General features: G+C 39.9%; 1 protein-coding gene across 1 annotated transcript; it reads right to left on the bottom strand.

The window, feature by feature from the left end:
- Window positions 1-2544: 2544 nt before the first annotated feature.
- On the bottom strand, window positions 2545-3606 carry LOC129003189 (putative nuclease HARBI1). The gene has a single exon (XM_054431467.1). The coding sequence runs from the start codon at window positions 3604-3606 to the stop codon at window positions 2545-2547; it is 1062 nt and encodes a 353-aa protein (XP_054287442.1).
- Window positions 3607-27352: the final 23746 nt, after the last annotated feature.

Below are 27352 nucleotides of genomic sequence, written 5' to 3'. Positions count from 1 at the left end.
TTACAGCAATACTATAATCACTCAACCACCAAGCTGACATAAAAACTTTTACTCATACCAGTACTCATAACGTTTTTAATATGTTACATTTTAACAAGTTACCTTTAAGCATGTTACATTTTAAAAGGTTACAATTTTACATGTTACATTTTTACATGTTACATTTTAATATGTTACATTTTAACACGTTACATTTAAGCATGTTACATTTTAAAATGTTACATTTTAACACGTTACATTTTAACATGTTACATTTTAACTTCTTATATTTCCACATGTTACATTTTTACATGTTACATTTTAACATGTTTTACGATCAAGTCATTCCCTTGCAACTGACCTGGGGCCTATTCCTCCATAGGACTCTGCAACTCTTCACTCTGCACTTTGCACTTTGCACTTTTCCGCAGAGTGTAGAGTCCAGCTGTTCCTCCAATAATTGTTGCTACTCTTCAAATCACTGCTGTTGTTTGCAGAGTTGCAGAGTAAACCTAACCTCAAAGTTAAAGTTGCAATATAGAACAAACTTACACTTAAAACTTACTTATAAGTTACAATAAAAGTAATTATGAGTTGCAAGCGGAAAGAAACGTTATCCAAAAAGTTAGCTGTGCTAGAAGTAATTCGAAATGAAAAAAAATTATTGTTTGGAGCTTTTTCTGCTCATGTTTCGCACAAAATGAAGGAAGATGGCTGGCAAAAAGTGTTGGAGGTGGCAAAAGCTAATGGGCTAGTCTCTGATAACCGAGACTGGACATTTGTGCGGGACAAGTTGTTCAGTGTATGGAAAAGTCGAACCTTGGTAAGTAAAATATAAATATTTTACCTCATGTTAGGGTTGCCATATCCCCGGATTTCCCCGGAGATTACCGGATTTTGACGTTCAAAATTTAGCTCCGGGGGATTTCTGCAAAAAGTGGGAAATCTCCTCTTTTTTACTCTCTATTAAAATACATTATAAAACAACACTTTTGGAATAAAATAAATGTTTGCTTTTGCTAATATCGTTATGCAATAACTGAGAAATGCAACTCTCATACTCTCTACTAACTTGATGTTTTTTTTATTCCTTGGTTTCACTTTGGCCAATACCAGAACGTCTTTAGTCTATCTTTCTATTCCATTGCTCCCAGTCTGAAGGTATCGGTATTCACTACCAAAGCTTAGCAGACAGAGAGCGTTTTGTTGCCTATTATTCGTTATGTGACTAGTGAAATGTGACTAGTGATGCAACATTTTATATTTTCGTGTACCGTTTGAATATTGACATTGTGTAGCACAAATATTGAACAGAAACAGTAGGTCTATAAACTAATAAATATAAACAAATTACAGTACGTCACTGAACCCAAATGTCTATAGGCGAATAGCGGTAACAACTGGATGTTTTTTGGCAGTTCCATTTAAATAATAACAAAAACATGTTTACTTTCGGGCCAGTGATATCATTTTATTTATGTTTAAGCTTCAAATGACCCATAGTTTCTGTCATAATATCTTTGCTACTAGGTACGCTAACCTATTCAATTTTGCTAGCCCGCTAAATCTTATCCACTATTATAGTGGGGGCCGCCAGCTAAAATCTCCTCTTTTTTGTACATTACCATATGGCAACCCTACCTCATGTTAAATTTTTATTATAGGTTTATTTTATTTATTTATATTATTATATTTTTATAAGGCCAATTCTTATTATAGCCTACTTCTAATTTTAACTGTTGTTAATTTATATATATTTTAAATATATATTTTTTGCTGCAGAACCAGCCTATTAGGGGTGACTTGCATAGGTAATTTTAATACAAGATTATTAATTTTATTTTAGGCAAAGAAAGACAATGCACGCACCACTGGTTCAGGAGGCGGTAAAGATAAAATATTGGATGAGGTTGACAATATCATATTGGATATTATAGAACCAGACTCTCCTGCCGTACAAGGGATTGGAGGTCCGGAAAGCCAGTTTGACAGACAGGATGACGCAAACGTTTCTTCGGAAGACGAAGAATTTACATTTGCTAATGTATTACGTACTAGTACGCCTAAAGAAGAATTGAGATTGAGAAATGAGATGCCTTCCTGCAGTAATGAGGTTCCTGCTGCTAAAAGAAGGAAGTCAAACACCAGCGCTTCAATTAATAGGCCTACTAGTGCTGCTAATTTAAAAGAAGAAAAAGACAGCTTGAAGGTGCAACTGCTCAAGTCACAGCTGTACCTCAACAAATTAAATGCTCTAAAGCTCGAACGAGAACTAGGTTTGAAGCCCTCAGAGTATACCGCAGAACTTCCACAACAGGGAGCTGCGCAAGGTATTTTGCAATTCCAACTTAGTGACTCAACTGATGAAGTTCAAATAGTGGGCGAGTGTGGCATTCTCAACGACCAAGACTGTGTTGTTATGCTTAAAGATTAGAACAACAATTTGTATGAACAGTAACAAATTTATAATTCACACATTCATATGTAACTTTCATTTATTTGTAATAATTAAACAGTTTCATCTAACAATGTTGCTAATTATTTCCTTCATATCTTAATATAAATTTACTCAAAGAATTGTAGCAGTCTCTGAAGCCTTGCTTGAGCTGCATCACCAGCAGCAATTGGATCTGGGAGATCATTAGCTGGTTCTACATGATTATCTTCATAGATATCTTCTTCCATTACAATAAAATCGTTTTCATCTCTACCTACCAAACAAGCAACATTATGCAGTACACAGCAAACTAACACAATTTCTGCTGCATGTCTGGGGGATACACGTAAGTGGTTAAGGCAAGGAAATCTTTCTTTCATAATACCAAAAGTATTTTCAACCATTCTCCTTGTAGCCTTATGGGCACGATTGAATTTTCTTTCCCTCAAATTTTCAATATTTCCATTAAGTGGAGCCATAAGCCATTCCTTCATGCCATATGCACTGTCTCCTAAAATGACTGCATCAGGGAACGGTCTCCAACCATTTTCAAAACTCCTGTAAACAGCCGAGTTCCGAAACACTCGAGAATCATGTACACTTCCAGGCCAGTTTGGGTTTACAGCAAAAACTTCGTACTTAGGCCCGGAAATCATCATTACATTTAAAGAGTGTTTGCCGTGTCTGTTAACGTACTGCTCCTCGTGTGCTGAAGGAGCATCAATGTTTATCATCGTCCCATCCACACAGCCACAAACAGAAGGAAAACCTCCTTTTCTAAAAAACTTAACTGCTATGTCGTTTGTGTCTTCTGGCCAACACACAGTATTTTGAAACATTCTTCGGACTATAGCCTTGGTTACTTGCTTAATAGTTCTGCAAACACTGGACTTTGAAACACCATGCATAGCTGCAGTTGCGTGGTACTGTGATCCTTTTCCCAGCCAACTCAGGCACAGAAGTAGTTTCTGTTCAGCATTCAACCTCTTACTGCGGTTAGTTGACGGTATAAGTAGATCACCAATTTTTAACAAAACAAACTCTGCTTGAGTTCGATTTAACCTAAAAGCTTCTTTGAATTGAAAGTCACCAACAACATTAAAGTTAGACCGTTCTTTGTAAACTCTTCTATTACCTTCGTCTTCACTTGAATCATCACTAGAATTTATAAGCTCTTGAATTATATCCATTACATCAGTCACTAATCACAGATTAATAATTTATTCAAGCATAAATACTATATGAATAAAAATATTTGAGCCAAAGTCTTTTGAAGAGTGGATTTTTTCTTTTCATAACATTTGTAGACTCTTCAATATTTTTAACTCTTCATTATTTTCAAGGTATATTGGTGGAACAAAACAAGACTGATTTGTTTAAAAACTCTGCATTTCCCACTCTGCACTTCACTCTGCCTCTGCAAAAAATAAAAATTATGGTGGAACAGGAATTCGTGTGAAGAGTGCAAAGTGCAGAGTGAAGAGTTGCAGAGTCCTATGGAGGAATAGGCCCCTGGTAGCCTCGTCTAGTATGAGGATGGATGGGATTTTCAGTAGAGCGCGGGCGATAGCTATCCTCTGTTTCTGGCCCCCAGACACGGTAACTCCTCTCTCCCCCAGAATGGTACTGTAGCCATCAGGGAACTGTCGGATAAAACTGTCAGCATTGGCCAGCCCAGCAGCCTCGTACACCTGTGACAAAGATTAATTAAATTAGTAATACCAAACTAGTGACAGGTAATACAAACAAAGTAACATAGAATCAAACCAGCTACCTTCTAATTACAAGGCGAGTACAGCAGTACTATAATCACTCAACCACCAAGCTGACATAAAAACTTTTACTCATACCAGTACTCATAACGTTTTTAATGTGTTACATTTTAACAAGTTACCTTTAAGCATGTTACATTTTAAAAGGTTACAATTTTACATGTTACATTTTTACATGTTACAATTTAATATGTTACATTTTAACACGTTACATTTAAGCATGTTACATTTTAAAAGGTTACAATTTTAACACGTTACATTTTAACATGTTACATTTTAACTTCTTATATTTCCACATGTTACATTTTTACATGTTACATTTTAACATGTTTTACGATCAAGTCATTCCCTTGCAACTGACCTGGTAGTCGTCGTCGTCGTCGTCGTCGTCGTCGTCGTCGTCGTCGTCGTCGTCGTCGTCGTCGTCATATTTACATGTTACATTTTAACATTTTTTATGATCAAGTATTTCCCTTGCAACTGACCTGGTAGCCTCGTCTAGTATGAGGATGGATGAGATTTTCAGTAGAGCGCGGGCGATAGCTATCCTCTGTTTCTGGCCCCCAGACACGGTAACTCCTCTCTCCCCCAGAATGGTACTGTAGCCATCAGGGAACTGTCGGAAAAAACTCTCAGCATTGGCCAGCCCAGCAGCCTCGTACACCTGTGACAAAGATTAATTAAATTAGTAATACCAAACTAGTGACGGGTAATACAAACAAAGTAACATAGAATCAAACCAGCTACCTTCTGATTACAGCAATACTATAATCACTCAACCACCAAGCTGACATAAAAACTTTTACTCATACCAGTACTCATAACGTTTTTAATATGTTACATTTTAACAAGTTACCTTTAAGCATGTTACATTTTAAAAGGTTACAATTTTACATGTTACATTTTTACATGTTACATTTTAATATGTTACATTTTAACACGTTACATTTAAGCATGTTACATTTTAAAATGTTACATTTTAACACGTTACATTTTAACATGTTACATTTTAACTTCTTATATTTCCACATGTTACATTTTTACATGTTACATTTTAACATGTTTTACGATCAAGTCATTCCCTTGCAACTGACCTGGTAGCCTCGTCTAGTATGAGGATGGATGGGATTTTCAGTAGAGCGCGGGCGATAGCTATCCTCTGTTTCTGGCCCCCAGACACGGTAACTCCTCTCTCCCCCAGAATGGTACTGTAGCCATCAGGGAACTGTCGGATAAAACTGTCAGCATTGGCCAGCCCAGCAGCCTCGTACACCTGTGACAAAGATTAATTAAATTAGTAATACCAAACTAGTGACAGGTAATACAAACAAAGTAACATAGAATCAAACCAGCTACCTTCTAATTACAAGGCGAGTACAGCAGTACTATAATCACTCAACCACCAAGCTGACATAAAAACTTTTACTCATACCAGTACTCATAACGTTTTTAATGTGTTACATTTTAACAAGTTACCTTTAAGCATGTTACATTTTAAAAGGTTACAATTTTACATGTTACATTTTTACATGTTACAATTTAATATGTTACATTTTAACACGTTACATTTAAGCATGTTACATTTTAAAAGGTTACAATTTTAACACGTTACATTTTAACATGTTACATTTTAACTTCTTATATTTCCACATGTTACATTTTTACATGTTACATTTTAACATGTTTTACGATCAAGTCATTCCCTTGCAACTGACCTGGTCGTCGTCGTCGTCGTCGTCGTCGTCGTCGTCGTCGTCGTCGTCGTCGTCGTCGTCGTCGTCGTCGTCGTCGTCGTCGTCGTCGTCGTCGTCGTCGTCGTCGTCGTCGTCGTCGTCGTCGTCGTCGTCGTCGTCGTCGTCGTCGTCGTCGTCGTCGTCGTCGTCGTCGTCGTCGTCGTCGTCGTCGTCGTCGTCGTCGTCGTCGTCGTCGTCGTCGTCGTCGTCGTCGTCGTCGTCGTCGTCGTCGTCGTCGTCGTCGTCGTCGTCGTCGTCGTCGTCGTCGTCGTCGTCGTCGTCGTCGTCGTCGTCGTCGTCGTCGTCGTCGTCGTCGTCGTCGTCGTCGTCGTCGTCGTCGTCGTCGTCGTCGTCGTCGTCGTCGTCGTCGTCGTCGTCGTCGTCGTCGTCGTCGTCGTCGTCGTCGTCGTCGTCGTCGTCGTCGTCGTCGTCGTCGTCGTCGTCGTCGTCGTCGTCGTCGTCGTCGTCGTCGTCGTCGTCGTCGTCGTCGTCGTCGTCGTCGTCGTCGTCGTCGTCGTCGTCGTCGTCGTCGTCGTCGTCGTCGTCGTCGTCGTCGTCGTCGTCGTCGTCGTCGTCGTCGTCGTCGTCGTCGTCGTCGTCGTCGTCGTCGTCGTCGTCGTCGTCGTCGTCGTCGTCGTCGTCGTCGTCGTCGTCGTCGTCGTCGTCGTCGTCGTCGTCGTCGTCGTCGTCGTCGTCGTCGTCGTCGTCGTCGTCGTCGTCGTCGTCGTCGTCGTCGTCGTCGTCGTCGTCGTCGTCGTCGTCGTCGTCGTCGTCGTCGTCGTCGTCGTCGTCGTCGTCGTCGTCGTCGTCGTCGTCGTCGTCGTCGTCGTCGTCGTCGTCGTCGTCGTCGTCGTCGTCGTCGTCGTCGTCGTCGTCGTCGTCGTCGTCGTCGTCGTCGTCGTCGTCGTCGTCGTCGTCGTCGTCGTCGTCGTCGTCGTCGTCGTCGTCGTCGTCGTCGTCGTCGTCGTCGTCGTCGTCGTCGTCGTCGTCGTCGTCGTCGTCGTCGTCGTCGTCGTCGTCGTCGTCGTCGTCGTCGTCGTCGTCGTCGTCGTCGTCGTCGTCGTCGTCGTCGTCGTCGTCGTCGTCGTCGTCGTCGTCGTCGTCGTCGTCGTCGTCGTCGTCGTCGTCGTCGTCGTCGTCGTCGTCGTCGTCGTCGTCGTCGTCGTCGTCGTCGTCGTCGTCGTCGTCGTCGTCGTCGTCGTCGTCGTCGTCGTCGTCGTCGTCGTCGTCGTCGTCGTCGTCGTCGTCGTCGTCGTCGTCGTCGATTTTTTAACATAGATCCACGATTTTTTACTAACAGCTTGAAAAATACCATTGCCATTACCATTCCCGACAACCAATTTATTGCCGGAAGAGTTCTTTGGACCTTTCACGATTTTAGGGCGAGACTGTCTAGGATTACGATGATAGACAACACGAGTAAAACCTTCTTCATCACATTCACTGCCACTCTGCCTGTGTTCTTCACTACCGGTATCTAGACCTAGGCCTGGTCCAATGTTAGAATCTAGGTTAGGACTACTAGACTGTCTGTTGCTTGACTCACCTGAGTGGTCATTTTTCTTCTTAGGATTATTGGGAGATTGTCTTACGTGAGAGGGCACAGATTTTAAGACCGAAGAAAAGGTTTTAGAGATAGGCCTACTTCCTTCACGTAATGGTTCCTGGCGATCGTCACGGGCACTACACGGTCGACCAATATGTTCTGTCACCAATTTATTGAGTTTATCGTGACTATCAAGAAGTTGGATCATAATTTCATTTAAACTTTCAACTGAGAGTATTGAAGCTGGAACATCAGAACTTGCTTTCTGCGACAGTTGAAGTTGATCCTTGCATCCTTCATCCATTGCATCCCGGCAAGCAGTACAGATCCACAGCACTATTTTACCAAGTGATACAATTTGGTCAAATTTAACTTTATCAATTTTGAGACAGTTAATATGAAACCATAGACAACATTTCCCTTCACATTGAAGAGCAGATTGATTAGATTTAACCTTCTTTTTACATATACCACAAGAGTCATCGCCTTCACCTGGCGCCATCTTGGATTTTTGTATTCCAGGGATAAGTAATGAGGTCTTAAGGCAAAAATTATTGTCTGAGGATTAAGAATTTGATGAAGCTTATAGTTTGGCGCTCAGATAAGAGCAGGCTGAAAAAAAACAAGTTTGTTCAATCCAAACAGGAAATTTGTCATTTAAATTCCAAGCCCAATTTTTCACTTGTGAAGCAAAATAGGCCGACTGGTAATCAGTTCAATTCAGATAGTGGTGCTGCTATGACTAATATAATATTAATGCTAAATTTAAGTGTTACAGATGATGTTTAGTTGAACATAAGGCCAATGAATAAATCCATATGCAAATTATAAATGCAGTGGGTGCAACATGGTTGGGCATCTACTAAAAGCTTGCCAAAGCCAAAGTAAAGTTGCAAAATTTGGAAGGATGAAGGACAAGTCAGGTTCTAATAGAGTTAAATTCATCTCCGAAGATGATGTCAATGAGCTTAGCTCAAGCTGCAATGAAGTTTTGGTACTTTCCTGTTAAAGGGAACATTCATTATTATCGATGATTTTTCTCTCAATATATCGATATTAACAAATTTAAACATATCAGCTGACGGGTCTGACTTAGGGGAGGTACAAATGAGGCATTTAGTTCAAAATTCCTCCGTGAACAGCGCTGTAGTAGAGAGCACTTTGGCAATAAAGGTTTACTAATCTCAAAAATAGTTCTGTTCATAAAATAAAATTATAAATGCCTCAAATTCAATTTTACTATTTTTTAATTATAAAATTAAACTATCATAACCTAACCGAACTAACCAAACTTGCTGATAAAGAAATAATATAACAACAGTTTAGTAATCGGAAAAATAATTCTGTTTATTAAATAAAACTAGAAATTGCTCAATTAAAATTTTATAATGACTTAATAATAAAATTAAACTGTAATAACCAAACCAAACCAACCAAACTTGCTGATAATAAAAAAATCTTGGGCAAAAAGTTAATGCTACCAGCGGGATTCGAACTCAGGACCTACAGTATATCAGCCCGGCACGCTAACCATTAGACCACCGAAGCCGATGGCCAACGAACGTTTTGTTACGGTAATGGCGTTCCCTCAGCTAATAAGAAGCCCTCAGCTGTCATCGTAGCCTCTTCTATACCTCCCCTGAGTAAATACCTCAGCTGACAACTACGATAAATATTGTTCAGTACCAACAAACAATAATAAAATGAAACCATTGGCTAAGGAAATGCCCTTGTCTGTGATGAGACTGTTCTAAAAAAATAACCTAACATAACTAACCAAACTTGCTGTGTAACATTTAAAAATTCCGTGTTTAACTTGCCTTTTCTGTTATCAAAAGGAATTTTTAAATAGTACAACAAGTTTGGTTTGGTTATGTTAGGTTAGCTTAGAACAGTTTCATTTCTTAATCCATATAATAGTCTATTTTAGCCTAAACAAGATCAGTTGTCAATTTGTAATGGATCGGAAAACAAAAATATAGATATATCGAAAAAATCATCGATAATAATGAATGTTCCCTTTAACAGGAAAGTACCGAAGTTTCAAATAATGTGTGTTTGTACAACTTTGACTTAAACAATGATATGGCAGCTTCAAAGGTACTGGTAAGTCTAACTATAGAGAAGGTTCTGGTGGAGATGGAAATTGAGCTGTATCAGTTTGTCCTGCGGACGTTTTTAATGTACATTTTTCTCATATTGAATTCAAGCCTGTTTCTATTAATTTACGAACTTACACAGGCAATGAAGTGCCTGTTCTAGGTCATGCCGAGGTAGAGTTTTACATAAAAACCAGAACCTAGTGTTACCACTGTTGATTGTTGAGGTTTTAGTACAATAAAAATATGTTTTGACCCAAAAAAAATTAGCACAACCGGGGAATTTGGTACAGATGTTGGGTGTACCTTCCTTTTGAACATACTAAAAGTCCCCTTATTAGTTGATATTCGAATTGTGACGAATAATCGCATTATTTTTAGTAAACACAACCAAAATTTGTATATTAAAATTTGTAAATGTAAATCTTAAACTCCCATGCCATTCTTATGAATTAGTTAACTGTTGTAGTTTGCTTGTTTATTGAAATATTATGATAAAACTTGGAAAATTAGTTATTTTATACTAAGTTATTGATATTTTACTAAAAAAAAAAAAAAACACTATAATAACCTATCTGTAGCAACAAACCTAGGTAGGCCCTACCTGTTGAATCTAATCTATATATTTAAAATACGTTAGACATATTTTTGTCATAATTGTTTTGGAGTGGTAGTGCTACCGATCACCATGTCCAAGGTGCCGTTAGAAACGTCTTGGCATGTAGTTTTGCCATCAAACAAAAAAACTTTGGAATTCCATCAGGGCTCTGCCCCATTGGCCTTCAAAGATCCCTTTTTATTCTTAGGGATAAAATGTTTGTTTACATTTGAACAGATGAATACTTTCAAATTGACACTAATATTTGAAACAGCTGGTTATACTAAAATTTTGCACTAAATCTAAACATAACCAAAAAAAAAGTTCAACATAATGGAGACTATAAGACGTTGACCAGGACGGCCAATAGGAGGAGGTCAACAAATATTTACTGGTAGAGGAGAACGAAATACAAATAATACTACAGTATTGTCGTTGATAGCCGAATACAGCAAGCACCCTTCCGTGTTGGGTTTATGTGTGCTCTCCAACAGCCGCCTGAAGATTTCACATTCAATTTAGGACTGTTGGATAATCGCTGCATAAGCTGTTGATTTTGGAAGACAAGGAGGCGGGTAAGACTACATCGGAAACAGAAGAGAGGAGATATTAGATGAGTGGCAAATGCGTTGGGAGCAGAGTGATTTATGTTAACGTTTTAAAGGTAAACTTTCGTATGTATACCTAACATCAGAAAGAGATTGGAACAAGATTGGGAGATGGGCCATAATGAAACGCAGTTTGCCACAGGACATGGAAAATTTCAAGATGATTTTGTGAAGATTTCACATGGTGGAAGAGGAAGTATATAGATGTGGAGAAATAAAAACCATGAGTCACGTATTTATAAATTGTTCATTCAGAAGACAAATAGGAGAGAACAGGAATAAGTCTTGGATAAGATAGGTCTAGAGATGAGAAAATAAAACATGATGAGTGACAAGGAAACAATTGAGACGTTTAGAAAAGTAGTTAGGGAATTAGGAAAAACCAGGGATACATACAGGTGTTAAAATTTAAAAAAACAAACAAAAACTAAGAATGAAAAAAATGAAAATTTGCTGATGAAGGGGAGAGGAAAGGTTAGAGCGAATCTCGATGATCCCTATCGCTCAGGGTGGTATGGGGAATGGAGTCGTGCTGTTAGGCTTTTGGACAAATAATGTGTCTGGACATATAATGCGGCTATGAGTAAGGCTATTTTGTAGAAAACACTATTTACATTAAATGTTGATTATATCGATCTGTTACGTAGGCTACATTTTGAGTATTTTTATAATCTTGGAGTCAAATATTTTAAAGTCATCAGAAATTATGACTGTTATTCGTTTTCAAATAACGCCTGTAATACTTAGCAATTGCTTGAATAGGTACACTAGTTTTATTTAAATACAATTAATAAAACATCCAATCAAATGGAAATTTGCTGAGTCTGCAGGTTTGCTGTGGCGGAGTTGTTTTACTCATAAAATAAGCTTACCTAAATTTTAAGATTTTATAGTATCACACTATTTAACTAACTGGGATAAAATATCATAATCCTTGAAAGTAACGGTCAATTTCCATGTGTTTCACCTATTTTTGATAAATAGAAAAAAACTAAATATACTTACTTAATCACAAATAACTCAAAAGCCGTTGGGTTTAGAAAAAGATGATAAATATAAAAAATGTGTATTTTTAGATGGACTACATTTTGTATATTTAGCTTTTTCCTGTGTCTCTAATAATAAAGTCACTAAGCAAAAAATACAGAAATATGCCGCCATTTTTCAATATGGCGGCCATAGCACAGCTTCAATTTCAGGGGACTTTAAGTATGTTCAAAAGGAAGGTACACCCAACATCTGTACCAAATTCCCCGTACAGATACAGATACGGAAATAATGCAAAGGATTTCTATGCAACAATTAGGCACTTTCAGAAGGGATACATACCCAAAGCAACAAGTGTTAAAGATCAAAACGGAAACAAAACAACAGAGAAGGCCAAGGTTCTAAATATTTGGAAAGACTACTTTGAAAACCTGTTAAAAGAAGAAGATAAAGATGAAAATGAGGAAATAGAATATTTTCAAAATGTACAACCTTTTATACCAGAACCATCTCTACAGGAGGTTAAGGAGGCAATACAACTTTTAAAAAATGGGAAAGCTCCTGGGGAAGACGAAATATCAGCAGAAGTTTTAAAACACAGTGGCGAAATAGTACATAAGGCAATTTACAGACTTATTGAAAGAATATGGAGAAAAGAAAAAATACCAGAGGAATGGAGCGAGGCTGTTATTGTACCACTTCACAAGAGAGGAGACAAAGAAGTCTGTAGTAATTATAGGGGAATATCCCTACTTAACACCACATACAAGATTTTGTCCAAAATAATTCTGAGGAGAATCAAAATATATGCTGAAGAATGTATAGAAGACCATCAGGCAGGCTTTATAAGTGGACGCTCAACAGCAAACCAAATACATGTGTTGCAGCAGATAATATCAAAGTATTGGGAGTATGATAAAGAGTGCCACATCCTGTTTATTGACTTTATTAAAGCATACGATACCATAAAGAGACCCAAACTCTGGGAAGCAATGCAAAAGTTTGGGATACCGGACAAGCTGATACGTTTGACAAAGATGTGTGTGGATGGATCCAAAAATAAAGTAAAGGTAGAAAGTGAATACTCTGACACTTTTCAGACTAACACAGGAGTTAGGCAAGGAGATGGATTGTCTCCAATCTTGTTTAACATAGCAATTGAAGAAACACTACAAAACACAAAGAAAGTGGAAGCTGGAGCATACCTTGGGTCAAAAATAAACGTACTGGCCTTTGCCGACGACGTAGCATTAGTGGCAGAAACTGAAGAGGATCTTAAGAAACTGGTCCAAACTATTACAACAGAATCAAAAAAGATAGGACTTAAAGTAAGTGCAGAGAAATCCAAATATCTCAAAGTGGGAAGAATTCAAAATGAGGATATGGAACCATTAAAAGTCGACAACCTGACGTTTGAGAGAGTGTCCGAATTTAAGTACTTAGGAATAACAGTCAACTCCAGTAACAAAACAGAAAATGAAATAGAAAAGAGACTTATCACGGCAACTAACTGCTTTCGAAGCATGTCAAAAATCTTAGGATCCAGATTACTGTCAAAAGCCACAAAAATTAGAATTTATAAAACTATTATCCAACCAGTTCTCTTATATGGATCTGAGGCCTGGACCCTAACCAAACAAAACGAAAGGAGATTAATCGTCTTTGAGAACAAGATATTAAGAAAGATTTTTGGCCCTATAAAAGAAAATGAAATATGGCGGATCAGGAAAAACAGAGAACTACGAGAACTCTACGAAGACCCAGATATTGTAGCTATTGTTAAGAGCCGAAGATTGAGGTGGGCAGGGTACATAGCGAGAAGAGAAGAAAACAGTCTCCTGAAGATAGCTACAAATGGACGACCACGAGGGACCCGACCACTAGGAAGACCCAAACTACGATGGGGAGACCAGGTGCGGAAAGACCTTCATCGCATGGGGGACATCAATTGACCGAGCAGCAGACAGAAAACACTGGAGGCAACTTGTTGGCGAGGCCAAAAACCAACTTAGGTTTGAATGGCCAAGGAGGTAAGGTAAGGTAAACAAATATTGTTATTAGTGTTAGAGACTTCTTACAAAAGACATGTTCAAATAAAATGTTAGGTATCATTTTAGTTCATTCCTAATTATTATTGTCTTGAAAACTATAGACGGCCGTGATACATGGCGCAGCGTGATGCAAACCTACAGATCCAACAGGAAATTGAAGAGATAAGACTTCAAAGAAATCAAACCCATGTCAAGCCTCCAGACAATTTTTCCTTCAACCCCTATGATTGGAGTGCGTGGAAGAAACGCTTTGAAAGGTACAGGTCAGTCAGCAATCTACATAAAGCACCTGGGAAAAGGCAAGTTGACATTCTTTGCTACTGTATGGGGGATAAGGCTGAGGAAATATTTGATTCCTTTAATCTAAGCCCTGATGAGTTGGAAAACTATGAATTGATCATGGGAAAATTTGAAAACCATTTCATTCCTAAAACAAATATAATTTATCAGCATGCTAAATTTCTTAGACGAAAACAGGGATCCTCAGAGTCTGCTGAAAACTTCATCACGGACTTACTCTTGCAAAACCATGCAACTGGGGAGATTTAAGGGATGAAATGATTCTCATGCAACTTATCGTTGGAATGAATGATCAAAACCTTAGTGATCGCTTACAGTTACAAAGCTCACTAAAATTAGAAACTGCAGTTGATGCTCTTCGCAGTTCAGAGGCATTAGTTAGGCAAAAACTTGACCTAGCTGATCCCTCCGTTGATCGGGTAAAATTAAACACCACTTCCAAAAAGTCTTTTTGTAAGAAAACTGTTTCTAATAACCATGGAAAATACAATCCAGAAAACCTATTTAAATGGTGTGGGAATACTCCATCCCATCGCCGAGGCTTGTGTCCTGCCAAAAATGTTCGGTGTAACAACTGTAAAGCAAACGGTCACTTTGCTAAAGTTTGTTCTAAGCAAAAGGTTAATGAAGTCAGTAGTGAACCTCAGTTTGTTAATCATCATTGTACAGATTCATCAAATTCTGAAGAATTCATAGGTCAAATTACCGAAAACAGTGCTCTAAACCCTGAATCTTGGGAAATTGACCTCAGGTTTAATGATTCTGACATTATTAAGTTTAAAATCGATACCGGAGCAGACGTTTCAGTTTTGCCAGCTAATATAAAGCTAAACAAAAAAGTTCCATTGCAACATACGTGTAAAAGACTTTCGGGACCGGATGGACTCAGTTAGCTGTACAAGGGATGGTAAATGTAAAGTTAGACTGTAAGAACAAATCTTGTTTCGAGCGTTTTTATATAGCGGAAAAATTTAAAACACCGCTCCTAGGTAAACCAGCCATTGAAAAACTAAACCTTCTACAAGTTGTCCGAAGTGTGCCTTCGACTTCGAAGAATTACAGAGAAAAGTACAAGAGAAATAATGACTCTAGGCATGCTGCCAAATCCCTTGGAAATTTGAAATCTGGAAACAGCGTTTGGATATCTGACTTGGGAAAACCTTTCCCTGGAACGGTTGTAAAAACAGCAACTGAGCCACGATCATATATCGTCAGGACTGATACAAGAAACCTAAGAAGAAACCGTTTCCATCTTCTACCATTTCCCGATGACTTGAAAAGTACACCATCACGAGACAATGTGACAGAACAAAATTCAACAAGTGTCTGTACCAGAAGTCCAAAACCACGAGAGGACAACCCAAGTTACAAGACTAGACACGGGCGTCAAGTACATCCTCCAAGGAGATTCGATCTTTAAGGAGGGGGATGTTTCAAGACTGCAAATAAAACATGTGTTTTATTTAGGATATTATATTATGATCAGATGTAAACAAATATTGTTATTAGTGTTAGAGACTTCTTACAAAAGACATGTTCAAATAAAATGTTATCATTTTAGTTCATTCCTAATTATTATTGTCACGAAAACTATAGACGGTCGTGATACAGTACTGGTACTAAATCTAAGTCTACAGTAAATGTTACCACATGTGAATTGATTGAAGCAATCTAATTGTAAGTTGTGTTGCCTAATGTTCAACTTGAGGCTGAAGTAGAGGCGTTAAAGAAAAAGTACAATGCAGTGTTTCAAGGGGGCTAGGAGAAATAAAAGGTGTTAAAAGGCTCAAGTCAACTCTCACGGACAGTGCTGTTCTTGATTTGCAAATTTAAGCCTGTGCCTTACTCGTTAAGGGAAAAAGTTGAACAAGAATTAGATCACTGGGTTGAGGATGGTATAGCGTAGGCCTACAGAGTTTCTAGTTTAGAATGGGCTACTCCGTTAGTTACAGTGCCCAAGACTAATAGTATCCGATTGTGCGCAGACTTCAAAGTAACATAGAATCCGGTGTTACGACATTATCCATCGGAACATTATCCATTACCTCAACCTGATGATATATTTGTATCTCTGTCTGGTTGTACATATTTTTCAGTTGTGGATCTCACTAATGCTTATCAGCAATTGGCTGTTGTGGAGGATTCACAACCTCTGGTGACGTTAACGACTCACAAGGGACTTTTTTTACTAAGATGTCTGCCATTTGGACTTTCTTCGGCTCCAGCTATATTTCAAGCCATAATTGATCAAACTATAAACCGATTACCAGGTACTGTAGCCTATTTAGATGTTTTGGTTGGCGGCTCAACAAGAGTGGAAGCCTTTTATAGATTGTAGAAATTGTTGCAACGTCTAATGGAATTTGGAGTTCAAGTTAATGGGAGTAAATGCAAGTTCTTACAGCCTGAAGTGGAATATTTAGGCTACGTCATTTCAGCATAAAGGTATTGTTGAATCTATTAAAAAAAGCTCCTAGTAAAGAGGAGCTTAAGGGCTTATGTTGGTTAAAATATTATGGAAAATTTATTCAAAACTTGTCTGCTAAAATGCATTGTTTTATGAATTGTTAAAGAAAGATGTTCCACGGAAATGGACGGAGCAATGTTCTCAAACATTCAAAGAAAGTAAATCTTGGGTTCTATGTTCTGATGTTTTAGTACCGTATAGTACTCTATGATGACTCAAAACCTTTGGTGCTCACTTGTGATGCTAGTTCTAAGGGAGTTTCTGCCTTTTTGTCCCATATCATATAGAGAAGAAAGACCTTATAGCATTTGCATCTAAAAAACTAGAAGAACTATTCACAGCTCCACAAGGAGGCATTGGCACTGATCTTTGGAGTGAAGAAATTCCATAATAACACATTTATGGGCGTACCAATTGTATTTTACAAAGTGACCATCAGCCACTAGCAGCTATTTTTGGATTGAAGCGAGGGGTGCCTAGTTTAGCTGCTGCTCACCTACAATGATGGACCCTGATTTTGTCTGCCTACAATTTTGAGGTAAAATATCAGATGGGTTCCAGTTTGCCCCAAAAAGCATCAAAGAAAGATTAATATAAGTTATAGGTACTGTAATTTAAGCTTTCTTATAATTGTAGGCCTAAGTCATAGCCTATTAACTTATATTTGGATCCAGGGCCCAAAATACTAACTTACTAGGCGTAAGTTATGCAAAATAAGTTAACTTAATATTAAACAAGTAGGCCTACCATAGGCTAAAATGATATACCTAATATCATCAAAATTTAAAATGGTCAGATTCGAGTGGCCTAGGCCTAAGTATTCCTTGTTGATTTGACATGAAAGGATAATTTAGGTTTACACTGTGTTGAGTGTGTTCTCCAATATAGGCTAACCTAACTTAGGGGAGGTGGATGAACCTGTCTCAAACATTTCTCAGTGCAATTACAATGTCTTCAGTTAGGCTAAGTGTGTTTGTGTGTGTGTCATGTTGGTTTGGCTAACTCACTTATTCTCACGCAGAAGGTTAAGGAAAGATAGGCTATCTTAGCCTAGCATATAGGCCTATACCAACTTATTAAGAAGTATAGCCCACGCCTGCTTATCACAAGGTGGGGTAGTTGATAAGGCAAATCTTTATAAATCGTAAAACCCATGAGCACAAATCTGCTGATAAGTAAGAGAGAACTAAGGGTCTAGGCATGCATTATTTATTTAATTCTCATCAAGAATGAACTACTACCTGCCTTACTGTCAACGTCGTTTCAGTTACGATGAGATGAGATCTATCTAATGTAATAAGTAACTTAAACTTATCAGTCATTCTTAACCTAATTTTTGATAGGAAGAATGAAGATAACGTGAAGAATCAATGGTAATTGGTAAATAGTCAAGTCAGCACTCAGCAGAGGCTGGCGCTGGCGGGGCGGCTGCAGCTGCAGGTAGCGCCGGGGCCGGCTGGAAATCAAATCTCAGTGGAAAACCCTTGTAGGCAGACTAGGTGCATTGTTTAACATCAAATTCTGGCAGTATTATTTATTTTGCAACAATTTTATAGGGACAAGGATATACTTGTTACCTCGACGTGGACGTGGAGGCTGACAAGCGCCTGGACTTATAAATATGAACTTACTAGCAGAGTACCCGTCCTTCGTACGGGGTTGGCATGTAAGTATAATAATGCTTATTGCAGTTATGGGAGAGGACACGGTTTAAGGACCCATCTCTTTGGTTTCCCGATACACTTGGTACTGCTGCGTTCTGGGTTCGTAATACAGCTAAAGTGCAGGTGAGGAGTCACGCGAGGGGCCGAGGATTCGTTTGGGCCCGGTGCGGGGATGTCACTTACTTTCGTGTATAGGTACCTCATCCCCAACGAGGCTATCCGTGACTTTCGTGGAAAGATAGCCCGCCTGGAAGAGAGCGTGCGCAATACCGCCGGGCACGTTGTCGTGGCGGGGGATTTCAATGCTAGGGCTGTCGAGTGGGGAATGACTCTCACTAATTCCCGAGGGAGTACATCCTGGACTTTGCTGCCAGGGCTGGACTTGTTGTCATAAACGAGCAACACGCCAACTTTCCAGCGTCCTGGAATGAGGGGAACGATCCCAGACATCACGCTTGCATCTGAGTCCCTCTTGCCAAGGATACGAGCCTGGAGAGTCCTAGAGGATTATACGGCCAGTATGACCACCAGTACATCATTTTTGGTGTCCTGGACAGTCATCAAAGACAAGCTACCGTGTCTCGGCAGGTGCCCGTTCGGTGGAACACCAAAAAGCTGGACGTGGCCAAATTCACCGAAGTCATACTACGGGGAGAGCCAGTGGTACCTGCTGCATCTGGCGTGGCTCACGCAGAGACATCAGTTACATCATTGATGAGGCTGATAGTCTCGGCCTGCGATGAGTCAATGCCTTGCAGGAGATCCCGGTGCGATAAGCGACCTGTGTACTGGTGGACAACCGAGATCGCAGAACTGCAACGGGCAGCATTGAGAGCCAGACGTCTTGCTACCAGGGCCAGAGAACCTGAAGATAGACGTCTTAAGTCTGACGCTTACGCAAGGTGGCTAGGAAGTATCTTCGCCGGGCCATTATCCGGAGCAAACGCAGTTGCTGGGAGAAATTAAGGGACGATGTCGATTCCGATCCGTGGGGCCTGAGCTACAAGATAGTAACCAAGAAGCTTGACACCCGCTCTCCACCTTCCGTTATGGACGGGGCCTCTATGGAGAGGATTGTAAAGTCCCTTTTCCCGACTCACACACTGCGCCCGTTGCGGGAGTTCGGAAGGGTGGACGACGTACCACTGTTCAGTCTCGAGGAGTTGGAGGCGGCCGTTCTATCCCTGAAGAACAACAAGGCTCCTGGACCGGATGGGGTACCTGATGAGGCCCTGAAGAAAGTCTTTTCAATAAATCCACAAATCCTTTTGAGCACGTACAATGCCTATGTCTGGCCGAGGGGAAGTTTCCCTTCTGCTGGAAAACAGCTAGGCTTGTGCTCGTAGGGAAGGGAAAAGGAAGCCCAGACCTAACCTCCTCTTACAGACCTCTTTGTATGTTGGACACTGCTGGGAAAGTCTTGGAAAAGTTGATCCGTTCCCGACTGAATTCAGCCGTGGTTGCTGCAGGAAATCTATCCCCTCGTCAGTACGGCTTCAGGAAGGGACGGTCAACGGTTTACGCTATTGAGGAGGTAAAGCGGGCCGTAATGAGAGCTGAGGAGTTTAAAACCTATTCTCGTCGGGTTGTGCTGCTTCCGCGAGGTGGTGCGATATGCTGGACGCACTGGAGAACACTTTCCACGTCCCGGCATACCTCATGCGCATGATAGAGGACTACCTCCGGTACCGCCTCATCATTTACGACACTACAGAAGGCTCCAGGACGATGGATGTAACTTCTGGCGCTGCTCAAGGATCCATACTGGGCCCGGACCTCTGGAACGTCGCCTACGACAGCCTCTTGAGATCCGAGATGCCTGAGGAAACTGTCCTAGTTGGGTATGCAGATGACGTTGCGGCTTTAATAGCTGCACGTAGCATTGAGCTTGCCCAGCTGAAACTAAATCGAGTCGTGCGCACCATTAACGCATGGATGGCAGAACATGGTCTTTCACTCGCTCTGAGCAAAACTGAGATTGTGATTCTGACTAAAAAGAGGATTGACACCATCGTGCCTTTGATGGTGGGGAACGTTGAAGTCCAAACCACTCGTGCCGCAAAGTACCTTGGGGTCATGGTGTACAGCAAGCTCAGCTGGCGAGACCAGATCACCCGTACGGCGGACAAGGCCGCTAAAATGGTTTCTTCCCTTAGTCGGTTAATAGCCAATGTCGGAGGTCCGCGGTCCAGCCGCAGAAGGCTGTTGATGTCTGCGGTCCAGTCCGTGCTCCTGTACGGTGCGGAAGTCTGGGCAGACGCTCTCAATAAGCCCAAGTAGCAAAAATCGTTGGCAAATCGTTGGCCCAACGTTTCTGTCGATCGTTGGCCAACGGTATGTTTTGGCACTCAGTCTTACGGTTGGCCAACCAACCAATTTTTGCGGAAGGGCCAACCATCCCATTGGGCATAAACATAAAAAACACAAAATAATAAAGATTTTGTATGAAAAGCATAATTATGAGTTGAGCAAATTGATTAAATAGTTCATAAAAACTTATTTTGAAAATAAAACGAGATAAAATTTTTTGGCCGTGTCGGGTCTCGAACCCGGTACCTTTGACATGTGAGCCTCACGCCTTACCTCTGAGCTAACTGTACTTGTTGATTAACAGTGTTTTCAAGTGGTGAAAGAGTAGCCGACAGGTGCAATGGTCACAATTAATACTTAAATATTTTTGATGCTACAGTATAATATGATTCTGTTAATCTGTTTAGGCCTCAAGTAGTTGAATTGTTTTTCTCGTAGTTGGAGAGGATACTAGTATTTGAATATAGATTATTTTATTACCATTAGATTAGTATAGGCTACTGTTATAATTGATTGTTATATAATTAATTAATCTTTTCTCTATAACTATTAAAAACTTGCTTAAATAAGTTAAAGAATATAAAAAAAAATGAATTATAATAATTATTATATGTTAAGCAGGTGTCCCCCACTGTATCTAGTATCACAACATCATCTGACTACATTCATTATTGATCCAAATTTTTACAATAATTGTCTTATATTCTGCTGCCATAACATTTATGTACTTTTTAATAAATCAATTTGTTAAAATTCGTTTTAGAATGTTTTATACTTAATCCCAACGAAGGCCCAACGATTCTTTCCTTTGTAGGGCCAACGAATACCAGTTTCCGTTGGGCCAACGTTGGCAAATCGTTAATATTTCTGCCAACCATTTCCCAACCGTGCCAACCATTTCCCAACGTTGGGCCAACGATGTGTGCTACTTGGGAGGAGATGTATAGGATGCGGCTCGCCCGAGTGCAGCGTCAGGCAGCACTAAGAATAGCATCTGCCTTTTGAACAGTGTCCGAACCCGCCGTCCTGGTGGTTGCTGGAGTCATCCCCGTCAAACTTTTGGCGGCGGAGAGGAAGGCAATTTATCAGCGCCGTGGGGAGGACCAGGCAAAGAATTGAGGAACGCACCCGGACCTTCCAGCTGTGGCAGGAGAGCTGGGAACAGGAGACAAGGGGGCTCTGGACCAGGCGACTGATACAACAGGTCCAACCTTGGGTTAATCGGTGGTGTGGAGAGGTGAACCAATTTCTGTCTACCTTACCCAATTTCTGACGGGTCACGGCTTTTTCCGGTCGTACTTGTTCAGGATGGTCAAAGCCGTATCACCCGATTGCATATACTGCCCAGGCATTTCCGATGACGTGGAACACACTTTTTCCACTTCCAGCATTGGGAAAGGCCCCGCCTAGAGGCTCAACAGTTCGTAGGACTGCTGTCGGTGGACACGGTCATACCGATGATGATGGAGGGTGAGGACAATTGGACCTGAGTGTCACTTTACATCCAGGGTTTTCTCCGCGCCAAGAAGCTTGACCTCGACCGGAATGCGGTGTAGGTAAAAAAAAAAATAAATAATGCCAGAAACGGTGCGAGCCCTGTGGGCTTAGGTCACATGTTGGTCTGACTTGAAGTAATGTGACCAACAATTCCAGGTCTGTGTCCAACATAGCTGAGGGGTTTTTTTAGTGAGTAGTCTGATAAATTAAGGAGTCTCTGGCTACCTGTGTGCGTAAAAGCATTTTCCCTCCTCACCCTAAAAAAAAGTTTAAAACATAGAAAGTCGGCATGTTTAAAGCGAAAATTGTATTAATATTACTATTGTAACCGACGGCGGATATTTGAACGCCTTCAATGTGAGGGACGCAATAGTTTATACTGTTGGACCAAACGAACTCGAAAGTGTTGGATAAAACGATTTTGGACCAAATGAAATTGGATAACACGATTTTGGACCAAACTAACGGCGATATAAACGTTGAACCTAACGATTTTTGACCATTTGAAGATGATCCCTTGCTGATGATAAAATAATAAAAATTAATTAATAGAAAAAATTATTCTGTTCATTAAATAAAACTAGAAATTTCTCAAAATGTTATAATGACTTAATAATAAAATTAAACTGCCATACCAAACCAAACTTGCTAATGAAAAGATCTTAGTCAAAAAGTTTGGGCCACTAGCGGGAACCGAACCTAGGACTCTCAGCATATTAGGCCCGGTACGCAAACCTCTAGACCACCGAGGCCGATGGCTGCATATCGTGTTACGGCAATAATTGTGTTCCCTCAGCTAATGAGAAGCCCAGCCCACAGCTGTCATCGTAAGCTCATCTATACCTCCCCTGAGTAAATACTGTGACATGACAACAGTGCGAAATGCGATGCCTCATGCCTCGCCCCACCTCCTCAGCAGAATCTGATACTGTCAGTGACGTGAAGCTGGCCCGCCCATTCCAGCACACTTTTTTTTAATGTATACAAAAAAGTGTGCTAAAAGTGTGCTCTTTATAACTGCTATTAAAAAAAGTGTGCTCTTATAATAATTATGATATAATCAATTGTATTTGGGCGGGCCAGAATCACGACTGGCCCGCCCATTTCAGCTACAGATCTATAAACCATACCAAAAAACTGTGCTGAAAGTGTGCTCACAGGAATCAATAATAAAAAATAGTGTGCCACCCCCGTTACTATACAAACAACCCCTAAATGGTATGGGTAATAAAATGACCCAGCCCGCCCATTTCAGCTACAGATCTTTAAACCATGCCAAAAAACTGTGCTAAAAGTGTGCTCACAGGAATCATTAATAAAAAAAAGTGTGCCGCCCCCGTTACTATACAAATAACCCCTAAATGGTAAGGGTATAATAAAATGACCCAGCCCGCCCATTTCAGCTATAGATCTGTAAACCATACCAAAAAACTGTGCTGAAAGGGTGCTCACAGGAATCATTAATAAAAAAAGTGTGTCGCCCCCGTTACTATACAAAACAACCCCTAAATGGTAAGGGTAATAAAATGACCCAGCCCGCCCATTTCAGCTACAGATCTATATACCATGTCAAAAAACTGTGCTGAAAGTGTGCTCACAGGAATCATTAATAAAAAAAGTGTGCCGCCCCCGTTACTATACAAATAACCGCTAAATGGTAAGGGTATAATAAAATGACCCAGCCCGCCCATTTCAGCTATAGATCTGTAAACCATACAAAAAAACTGTGCTGAAAGTGTGCTCACAGGAATCATTAATAACAAAAGTGTGTCGCCCCCGTTACTATACAAACAACCCCTAAATGGTAAGGGTAATAAAATGACCCAGCCCGCCCATTTCAGCTACAGATCTATATACCATGTCAAAAAACTGTGCTGAAAGTGTGCTCACAGGAATCATTAATAAAAAAGTGTGCCGCCCCCGTTACTATACAAATAACCGCTAAATGGTAAGGGTAATAAAATGACCCAGCCCGCCCATTTCAGCTACAGATGTATATACCATGTCAAAAAACTGTGCTGAAAGTGTGCTCACAGGAATCATTAATAAAAAAAAGTGTGCCGCCACCGTTACTAAACAAACAAACCCTAACTTGTAAGGGTAATAGAATGACCCAGCCCGCCCATTTCAGCTACAGATCTATAAACCATGCCAAAAAACTGTGCTAAAAGTGTGCTTATGGGAATCATTTATAAAAAAAGCGTGCCACCCCGTTAGTAAAAAAATAACCCCTAATTGGCAAGAGTAATAAAATGAAGAATCCTGTCTACACCATCGTGAGATTTTTGTAGGCCTACTTCCTTCTTTGAACTACTCTTATCTTACTCTGTGTATGCATTATTTGTTGATTAACGCCAATTTAATTGATTTAGCACACCCTAATTTTGCAAAGGAATAATTGTAAGCCAATAACTTAGATGATTATTATAGAAAAGAATAAAAGGTCTCAATAAAAAACTTAAGTCCCATGAATAAAGGGAATATATTTATTCGTATAGTTGCTGCAAATAACCAAGTTATTATAACAAGCTTTTAATTTTTTTTCTAGCGTTTGCCGTTTTTTAGAAAAAGTTGATTTACAAAGGTACAACAAAAACTTTTTGGGTAGAGTAAAAATTCTGAAACTACACAAATTAATTCGTTATATATGTGTCTATATTGTATTAAAGTTTGATAAAGTTCTGAAGTTTAGTTTACATTGTGCGAATTTTCAAAGTCATAAGATGGTTTTTGGTACTCTAAAAACAGGGAGTTTTTACCTTCCGACTGTCATAAATAAAATCCTAAACTAGCTAAAAATTTTTTGTTTACACAGGGATACGTAGAATTAAACAACGAAAATTTATATATACTACGTGTTTTTCTAAGTTGGTTGGTTACTTTTCTGTAGAGCTCCAAACTCGAGTGTCTAAACTTTTTTCCCCGACAGTAGTACCTGTACTCAAACGCGAGGTGGCGCCGCCGTTGCGCTCGGTGACAGCTTTAATGTGACCGGCCCACGCACTCCTCACACTTTGCAAATAAATGTAGATTATTCAAAATCAATCTATAAGTATAAAAGAGGATGTTTGTATATATATTTGTTTGTTTGGTAGTGATAAACTCAGACACCGCTGAACCGATTGCCACGAAACTTGGTACATACGTGTAGAATGTCATGGAATAGGTTTATACACCATCAATTTCGTGATACGTCCAATGGGCTCCGCCCCAGTGGCTCTGGAGTTTCCCATGTTAAACTTATGAGAAATGGAATTAATGAATCTTAACAGTTGTTTCAATTAAACAAGTTGGTTCTGTTCTATGATGTTCAATAGCATTAAAGTTACAAGGATTACCAACAGGGTACAGCACTATTATTTCTTTTACATTTATGACAACAGCTAATTTGCAACCAAAAGGTGAGTGAGCGTAGCGAACGAACTTCAACCTGGAGGCGAGTTAGCGTAGCGAACGAGCTAACCTGAAGGCAAGTGAGCGCAGTGAACGAGCTCCAACCTAAAGGTGAGTGAGCGTAGCGAACGAGCTCCAACCTAAAGGTGAGTGAGCGTAGCGAACGAACTTCAACCAGGACGTGATTGAGCCATGCGAACGAGATCATCTTGAAAATTAAGAAGTTAAACGGGGCAAAGCCCGCGGGATTATAAATAGCCAAAGGCAAGACAACGTCTGCCGGGTTCAGCTAGTAGAATATATAGATTATCACTGCAATCTTAATAAACCATAGATTATAATGGTGTAACCCATTATCTATTGAATTCTCTGAATAATTTTAAGTATAGGTGTACCATAATTGATTGTAAATTGTCTAAGATTACAAACAACATTATATACATTAAAAAATCTAGCTTTTAAAAATTGGGAGTCCCATAATAAAGCTGTTAACTTTAATCATTAAATAGGTAAATAAAAACTATTTAAAAAGATCTGTCAGGCTAGAAACCAATCAATGTGTGTATGTAATTTTTATTAATTTTTTTTAATAAGTAATTTTCACTATATCTAAATATATAAAAGGCAAAGCCCTCACTGACTGACTCACTCACTCACTCACTCACTCATCACTAATTCTCCCACTTCCCATTTACTTAGGAGGCTGAAATTCGGTACACCGAATCTTTGGGCATTAAATAGGAAAACTAAGTAGTTTTTATTCTGATCGGGGATTCGGGCTCTGCCCCAGTGGCTCTAGAGTTTCCCATGTTAACCTTATGATTTTTCATATTTAAAAGGAATTTCTAAACAGCTGTTTCAATTAAACAAGTTGGTTCTGTTCTATGATGTTCAATAACATTAAAGTTACAAGGATTGCCAACAGGGTGCAGCACTATTATTTTTTTTTATTTATGGCTACAGCCAATTTGCAACCAAAAGGTGAGTGAGCGTAGCGAACGAACTTCAACCTGGAAGCGAGTTAGCGTAGCGAACGAACTTCAACCTGGAAGCGAGTTAGCGTAGCGAACGAGCTAACCTGAAGGCAAGTGAGCGGAGCGAACAAGCTCCAACCTAAAGGTGAGTGAGCGTAGCGAACGAACTTCAACCAGGAAGCGAGTTAGCGTAGCGAACGAGCTAACCTGAAGGCAAGTGAGCGGAGCGAACGAGCTCCAACCTAAAGGTGAGTGAGCGTAGCGAACGAACTTCAACCAGGACGTGATTGAGCCATGCGAACGAGCTAACTTGTGAAGTTAAACGGGGCAAAGCCCGCGGGTACAGCTAGTATTAAAATATGTTAAACAATATTCCTTTCGATTAAAACCAAAATAAAAAAAGTTACATAATGCTCCTTTTCGTATGTAAACACTTTTATTTTCTTGACATTTGAATTAAAAACAAAAATAATATGACATTTAAAGTCGCAGTTGGGCCATGGCTAATCATTAATTCTGTAGCACTTAAATAGTTTACAAGCTGCTGGGGTGGCGGGCAGGTTGACTATTCAGACTATGTGTAGCCATGATGTGTAGCTAAATTACATACGATTGGTAGCGGGGACACTTTTTTAATTAATGGTTCCTGTGAGCACACTTTTAGCACAGTTTTTTGGTATGGTTTATAGATCTGTAGCTGAAATGGGCGGGCTGGGTCATTTTATTACCCTTACCATTTAGGGGTTGTTTTGTATAGTAACGGGGGCGACACACTTTTTTTATTAATGATTCCTCTGAGCACCCTTTCAGCACAGTTTTTTGGTATGGTTTACAGATCTATAGCTGAAATGGGCGGGCTGGGTCATTTTATTATACCCTTACCATTTAGGGGTTATTTGTATAGTAACGGGGGCGGCACACTTTTTTTTATTAATGA

This window comes from Macrosteles quadrilineatus, unplaced genomic scaffold (genome assembly GCF_028750875.1).
Source record: "Macrosteles quadrilineatus isolate MER2022 unplaced genomic scaffold, UCM_ALF_1.0 Scaffold_1__1_contigs__length_201487025, whole genome shotgun sequence".
Taxonomy (NCBI): domain Eukaryota; kingdom Metazoa; phylum Arthropoda; class Insecta; order Hemiptera; family Cicadellidae; genus Macrosteles; species Macrosteles quadrilineatus.
This window is presented reverse-complemented; position numbering and strand designations above follow the sequence as displayed.

Coding starts and splice junctions, on each gene's coding strand:
- LOC129003189 (XM_054431467.1), bottom strand. CDS start 3,606: ATGGATATAATTCAAGAGCTTATAAATTCTAGTGATGATTCAAGTGAA.